Source organism: Cynara cardunculus, unplaced genomic scaffold (assembly GCF_001531365.2).
Source record: "Cynara cardunculus var. scolymus isolate 2C unplaced genomic scaffold, CcrdV1 Un_Scaffold_1726, whole genome shotgun sequence".
NCBI classification, from domain to species: Eukaryota; Viridiplantae; Streptophyta; class Magnoliopsida; order Asterales; family Asteraceae; genus Cynara; species Cynara cardunculus.
The window spans coordinates 19,819-27,733 of record NW_020200854.1 but is presented as its reverse complement, the minus strand read 5'-3'; the positions used below and the strand labels follow the sequence as shown (position 1 = coordinate 27,733).

At 35.2% G+C, this 7,915-nt stretch overlaps 1 protein-coding gene across 1 annotated transcript; it reads left to right on the top strand.

Moving 5' to 3' along the window:
- The first annotated feature begins 4,765 nt into the window (after positions 1-4,765).
- Positions 4,766-7,614, top strand: LOC112502660 (60S ribosomal protein L11). The gene is made up of 5 exons (XM_025106632.1): positions 4,766-4,804; positions 4,887-4,994; positions 5,079-5,121; positions 5,698-5,893; positions 7,221-7,614. Exons 1-5 carry the CDS (start codon positions 4,802-4,804, stop codon positions 7,417-7,419), a joined length of 549 nt encoding a protein of 182 aa, XP_024962400.1. The 5' UTR covers positions 4,766-4,801; the 3' UTR covers positions 7,420-7,614.
- Positions 7,615-7,915: the final 301 nt, after the last annotated feature.

Sequence of the window (7,915 nt, the reverse complement as noted above, 5' to 3'; positions counted from 1 at the left end):
TAAATATAATATAAATTTAAAGATATCATATAATTTTTAAAAAAATGTATCATTTTAGTATAAAATTAAATATTTTTTATATTTAAAATGGGAAATATATCCAATATTTAATTATGTTTATTTACAATTAGTTACACGAATTCAAACTTGGAGTCTTAATAAGTTGTATATACACACAATTTACTTATAATCTTGAATTTTAAGTAATATGCATTAATAAACGGTTTTTAATGTATAAAAAATGGCTTTTAAGAGTCTTTGTCAAATGCTTTATAATATAGTATAAATAAAGCATTTGACGGAAACTTTTAAAACCATTTTTTATGGATGAACTACTGTTAATTAATGCAAACTCTCTTCTTCAATGCTTCACCCATGATCTCTTCATATGGGGGAAGGAGAGATGGACATCCTTTTACCCATTGGAAAAAAGGGAGATGAAACACCTCCATTAATCTAAGGGGGCGTTTGGTTTGCAGAATGGTTTCTGAATAAATGAAATCTGTCAAATGAATTAAAATAAAATGTTATCCGGTTTGACCAAGTGTTTGGTTGACAGGAATGGAATTTAATATGTCTAATGAATTGGAATCTTCCTGTTTGGTTTGCAGCAGAATTGGAATGGAATGATGAAAAAAGACAAAAATACCCTTTCGTTGATATTTTTTTTAAATTATTTTTTTAATTACAAATAACAATAAAATTAACATTTAATTGGAAGCAATAAATTTTTTAATAAAATTTCAAAAATTAATTAAAATGTTTAATCTCTTTCATCCTAGGCGACCCCCACTCTCACCCCGCCCTTCTATGCTCTCATCTCTGGCCTCCCCTACCATGACCGTGCTACACAGGTTTCGTCGGCTATAGGTTGGAAAAACTCACCATGGGGACACAACCACCCTCTCCCTCCTCCATGGTCATCGTTTGTTCGCCCTTTCTTCTACCTTTCGATGCCGCCACAACCACAGCAGAACCAATTTTTCGTTTTAGGTTTTTCTCGTTCTTAGATCTGGTTTTAGATTTATGGAGTTGCAAGGCTGAAGCTTCAAAGAGGGAAGGGGTTTAGAGAATGTTGGCGACAATGAACCTAGATCTGGTTTGTTTGAAAATTTAATGAGGAAATCGGAAGCATGCAGTAATCGATCGAGAGCATCATAAGCATAAATAAAAAAGCACGCAGTAATCGGTTTGATTTTTGTGTTTGATAAGAAGAAATCGGAAGCAAGCAAGCAGAAATCGAAAGCAAGCACTAATCATGAGGATATTTTTGTTATTTACATATTTTCAGATGGAATGGATTTCAATTCCATTAGTTTTAGGAAGGAATGGTGAAATCCTCAAATGATGGAATCTTTAGAATTCAATTCCATTCCATAGGTAACCAAACATTGGAATGAAATTCGATCAACGGAATTGACCATTCCAATTCCACCAGATTCCAGCGGATTCCGACAAACCAAACGCCCCCCAAGGTTTTCTAAAAGTTGTGAAACCTTTTAAAACCCCAAAGTCCAAAGCCTCCTCCTATGCTATTTTTAGTCTTCTTTTCTTTTGAAGAGGCTCCATGTAACCAAAAATGCCTTCATGAAATCTTATCCATATCTTCAATACTTTTTCAAATCTTATCTTCACCGTCTTTTGTATATAAACTTTAACCTTCAATATTACCGTAATGTAGCTGAAATAAGCATAAGATTATTTGCAAAAATGATATTTCAGTTGTCCTTAAATTAACATCGTCCACCATAGTGGTGACACAATTGGCACAATTCCTAGTCCAACATTTAACCCAAAAATGATGCATATGACCATAAAAACTTCCTCAGTAGCTCCAAATGAAAATAAAATAATATAATGAAGAACCATGAACATGTAAAGAGAAACACAACTAAAATGTTAGAAAAACTCACACAAATGATGTATAAATAACACTCAAAATGAGAGTTATTAGGACCCCAGGTCGGCCATCTCTACTTTCATTTTTACCCAAATCACATCGAAAATCTGAGTTTTATGCTTAATAAGGTCCTGTATGTAAAACATATGCTCTTACATCATATATTAGAAATAATATTTCTTATATCCAATTATTAGGAAAAAAAAACACATGCTTACCTTTTTTCAGCGCAAAAATACCTTTCTCGTTCACTTTTTAGAGGCCCTCCCATTTTTTTCCCTCCTTTCTCTTTTATACTATTTCCACTGCTCTTAAAAGCTTCATTCCCATCCGAATCATCCAAAACAAAGTAGACCGAACAAGTTCTTTTAAGAAACCTCCAAAAAATATGGTATGGGTAAGTACATAGGGTAGAGATGATGCCATGATGGTCGAAAAGTGATCGAGGACAATCAAATTGATTATCTTGACAGTAGTTCGATGAATCTTGACAAAAACTTAATTGACTATGATTTTTGCTTTTTCCATATTCAATTTTTTGACATTACTGTGTTGCGTCTAATTCAAATGTCAACGTCTTTTTTTTTTCCTTACAATGTTGTTTTGGAATTGGATGGTTGTAATTGGAGTTCTAGGATGTCAAAAGTTTATCAATCTAGATAGAGAAGTACGTAAAGTACCCGCAACTAACTGACATTGAATTTGAAGAGCATGCGGTCGATAACTTAAAAGTATGATCACAAACTGGAGATTTTGTAGACAATCGATGGTGTCCTTAAGATCCCTGCTTATAAAAATAGATCCCATTAACCTCAATATTTGTGGTTGAAGAATTAAAAAAAGGATGCCTTTTATGTGTGACGAGTAAAAAGCTATATGCAACACCTGCGTTTTAACGGTTCATAATATAGGGGTGTGCACTTGTTTTAAGAAGCCATTTTGGTGTTTATCCATGATTGGATGCATGTGACATTTAAATCAAGGGGTGTGGTCGAGTTGTGGTGAAGGAAAGGTTGTGTCGAAAGTCACTCAGGGTGTTACAGGACCTCCCATGCAAGTTTGATTGCTCAAGAAATCAAAAGACAATTACAAAACAGATGGGTTGCCAGGTGACTTGGGTCGCATCCCAAGTCACCTAAGGCTTTGAAGAGGGTTTTATACTCGGGAACTGTCCAAGATACTTAAATCGCTTGGAAAGTTGCGTCCCCCAATGGGTTAAAAACCCCATTTAAGTTATATTTTGCCATTTCACCCCCTCTTCTTCGTTTCTCTTTTCATTGAAGGCGATTTTGGCACTATTGGGGACGAATCTTGAAGGTTTTTGAGGGCTAATAGAAAGATTAACATGGCTATCGAAGATCTATGGCTGGAGTCTGAAGATCTCTTAAGTGTGGTTGAAATCAAGGTTTATCTTAGAAATAAAGACCTCCATTGTAGAGTTTTGGATAGAAGATTTCAATTTCTTGAAGAGATATGTTTCTTGAGTGTTTTGAACTCTATATTTGGGGTATTTTCTTGAGTGTTTTTAGCTCAAATTTATTCTATAATAAATCATAAAGTTTTAAATTATTTTAAAGGGCAAATTACATGAAAAAGTAACGTACTTTAACTTGATTCATATTTTTGATAACGTACTTTCAAAACTTCCATTTTGGTACCTAAGATGTAAAAGTTTAAACATTTAAGTACCCGGGTAACTGGTTGAAGTATTAACCGATTATCATGCTGATGTGGCGAGTGATGTGGTATCCAACTCGGTATTATTTGCTGACGTGGTCCGTGACGTGGATTTTTTTGTATCTAAAATTAGTCTTTTTTTTAGTCTAAAATTAGTCTTCACCGGGTTACCCGGTTACTTAAATGTTTAAAACTTTACATTTTATGTACCAAAATGAAAGTTTTGAAAGTATGTTACCCAAAATATGAATCAAGTTAAAGTACGTTACTTTTTCATGCAATTTGCCCTATTTTAAAATTGCCATTGCCTTTAATGGCCATAAATTAAAATTAATTTATGGTTTAAATCAATTTTTATGGTTCATGACATTTTTTTTATTCTCATTTGATTTTCGTCCTTTAATGATGGCTAAAAACCGGTCTCGGGCCGGGCCGATCCTTACCGGTCCCGAGTCTCAACAGATCCCGCCATAACCGGTCCCGGTCACGGTCATTAAAAAATAATATTTTTTATATTTTTAATACATTATAACATTTTATAATTAGGCCACTCAAATACACTTTAAAAATGCGTTTTATTATAATTAAAATTACATTGTCTTACAAAATATAGCGAGAAACCGAGAATTGTGAACGTTTTTTTTTTTTGCGTTTTTTGCGAATCGATAACTTGGTATGTAAACCCCTCAACCAAGACATTTATATATAGTGTTTAGAATGCAAAAAAAAAAAAATACAAAAAGGGCCAAAAAACGGTGATGAACAACTAGTTTTTTGAAAAATAACGAGTACATTTAAAAAAAAACTACATTTTTGAAAAATCAAGCCGCGTCAAGGCGGTCCATAACCGGTCCCACAAAACACCTCAAATCCATAACCGATCCCAGATTTCGGTCCTTTAACTGGTCCTTACTAGTCCCGGTCCTCCGACAATTCCGGGTTGGACCGGGCCGGGTTAGCGATCACTGCCATTCTTAATGTGTATGTGTCATCCGGGATTAAATTACAAAACCAATAAGAAATTAGCAAGTTTTTTTATGCTAATCATTTAACCAATATCAATTGTAGTCTAGTTGTGTATTATTTTTTAAAATTTTCTTTATTGTGACAGGGGTATATATGTCATTTCGCTGGTGCTTTTCTTTAACAAAACCCTAATAAGAACCCTTTTTTCTCTTTCATATCCTCCTCCTCCTCCTCCTGCCGTAAACCTTCGCAGCAACAATGGTACGGATGACGTTCTCTTGTTCTTGATGCAATTGGAACTGTTAATTTTTGTTGTGATTTTGTTGAATGAATTGTGATGTAGGCTTCAGAGAGGAAGCAATCCAATCCAATGAGAGAGATTAAGGTTCAAAAACTTGTTCTCAACATCTCCGTCGGTGAAAGTGGCGATCGTCTCACTCGTGCCGCCAAGGTCGCAGCGATTTCTTTTTTGTATCTATCTATTGTTTATTGTGCTGATTCGTTTCCCTAATCTGTTGATAGAAACTTGAATTAGGTTTTGGAGCAATTGAGTGGTCAATCGCCTGTTTTTTCTAAGGGTAAGATATGTTTTACAACCTTTTCTACTTCCATTTTTTTTCTTAATTAGATTTTTTCTTGCTAAATTGTAATTAAGAAATCATCATAGTTTCTGTTAAGTTCATATTGATCTCGCCTTATTTTTACATGAGAATGTTAGAGATATTGATGCATTTTCTATTAAGTTTGTAGGATGACAATACAAGCATCATAATCTCAAAGAGCTTTGAGGAAGACATCATTTTAGTAGAATGACCCACTTGATCGATTAACCCTCACAGTCCTATAAATTTAGGAGACCATATTTGTTGAGGAGTGTCATTTTATGTTTAACCGGCTACAATGCTTCTCAACCTTTCATGGGACAAGGGGTTAAGCATCGATGTTTCTCTTTATCGATCGATATTTTGTGGACTATAGAAGCTTGGTCAGATTGTTTCAAGATATCTACCATCATGATTTGATCATATCTTTATACAATGCAATCTTGAGTTTAGCATAGACGATCATATCAACCTTTGGTTTTGGTTTTGTATATTTTTAGCCCACATGCACTACCTTGATGTTTATAATACCTTTTGTGGGGATTGGTACAGCAAGGTACACCGTACGGTCATTTGGGATTAGGCGTAATGAGAAGATTGCATGCTATGTTACTGTTAGGGGAGATAAAGCAATGCAACTTTTGGAGAGTGGTTTGAAAGTGAAGGAATACGAGCTATTAAGACGTAACTTCAGTGACACCGGCTGCTTTGGATTTGGTATTCAAGAGCACATCGATCTTGGAATCAAGTAAGTGATGTATCTGACTTCATTTTACTTTATGATGCATCTTTCTTGTGGTTGTTTGGTTCTTTGAAAATAATGTTGTTATGCCCTTCAGTATAGAATTTTACTCTCCACCATTAGAAATTTCAATACTGAGTTCATATTAGAGTTTCTAGCGATGATGTGAGCTATGAAGATCATTTAACTATACATCAGATTACCTTCATACATTATGGGGACATTTTGATTTTTGCACATTGTATATTATAAATATAAAAAGGGTTTCTTTTCTCCTATTGCACAAAATTAAATGTTTATTGGTGGATGGATGAAGAGTGAGCATGCATGTCTATATGATTGTGTGTGAGATGGAGTTTTCTTCTAAATCAAACATAAAAAGAACTTAAAATTGCATCATGGCTCTTGAGAAACAAGCATTCTAAACCTGTTTACACCATGTCTCTAGCTTTATTTTCCAAAGTGTATATGGTGGTAGTTTCTATTGAGAACGCATATTCTCTTTTTAGGCTTGTTAAAATTGATATTGGGAAGGCCCTTACATGCTCTGCAAGCTTATTATATCGCTGCTACTTGGCACAAAGATGGGTAGAAAATATGGTACAAATGATATGTTGTTTGAGTACTGTACAAGTTCACCTTATGTTTTGGATAAGCGTGGGTTTCCAAGCCAACTTGTGCACCTCGGCTAATCCCACGAGACCTTGGAGTTAATCACAAACCTTTGGTGGGTTTGATAAGTGGACCGGATTGGACACTAGTAGACGGACGAGAGTGAGGTGGGCGGGTGAAAGACTTGGGAAGATATTAGGGTTTTAATTTGATATGGTTAATTTGGTGTCCATTTTTGCCCCACTGAGTTCTATCATCTCCGAGTCTAATATCGAGCTAAACATGGGACAACTTTTTGTTATGTCTAGCCTAGTCCTATTCCGGTAACAAACACATCTTGAGGGGACTCATGACCAATGGTGAGCAAACCGGAAGTTGAGTTTTGTCCATATAATCTATCCAAATTGAACCGTCTTTTGTTAGACTGAATGATTTTGTCATGCCAGCCTGCCAGGTAGAAATGGGTCTGGACCATAACCAGTTACGGCCTAACCAATCGGGCACAGTTACGTAACTGGTCAGTTCAACAATTTAAAGACTATGGAAAGCCAAACCAGTCCACAACCAGGTCTCCATAACCGGGTCCAAAGGTCTGAATGGCTACTTTTTTGACGTTTGGTCTGCCGTGTGTGGTGCTGCTGTTGGTCCTGTTTTTACTGTTTTTATCAAAGTTACCTTTTTACCCTTTCTATGTAGTTTAAATTATTTTTTCTTTTGCCAGGTATGATCCTTCAACAGGTATCTATGGTATGGACTTCTTTGTTGTCCTAGAACGTCCTGGCTACCGTGTTGGTCGTCGCCGCAGGTGCAAGGCCCGTGTTGGTATCCAGCATCGAGTTACAAAGGACGATGCAATGAAGTGGTTCCAGGTGAAATACGAGGGAGTAATCCTCAATAAATCTCAACAAATTGGAGGATAGAAGTAGTAGCCTTCATTTTTCGACTCGACTTATGAATTTGTACTATGAATGGATGTGGCTGAGATTCGATTGGGTCGTCTTTTTCGGTGTAATCGGAATATTATTTTTTTTTAAACAAATTTTGCTGGTAGCTTGGTTGTAGGTGCAACCCGTTAAGGACCGATGAGTTTGATCAAAGATTATTCAATCTTAAAATCTCAAATTCTTTCTAGATGCTATAATGGCCACTATCTTGGAACCTATGTTAAGTTCAAATATGAGGAATTGGTCATTTTGAGAAATCGATGAGATGGGAGGGCCCGTTTACCAACTCTTAACTGGTAAATGTTGTCCGGGTAAGAATAATTGTTGTCCAGGATAAGAGTATTTATCAAATGTTTTTGGTAAATGTTTTCCAATAATAAAATGATCATTATAACCTTATTTGTAATATATATTATTTTATTAAACAAATTTATCAAATATAAGTCTTAAAATAGTAAATGATCAAGATACC

Excerpts from the sequence above, each read along its gene's own strand:
- LOC112502660 (XM_025106632.1), top strand. Across the intron at positions 5,122-5,697 it reads ATCGCCTGTTTTTTCTAAGG|CAAGGTACACCGTACGGTCA; the intron begins GTAAGATATGTT and ends GGATTGGTACAG. Across the intron at positions 5,894-7,220 it reads CACATCGATCTTGGAATCAA|GTATGATCCTTCAACAGGTA; the intron begins GTAAGTGATGTA and ends TTCTTTTGCCAG.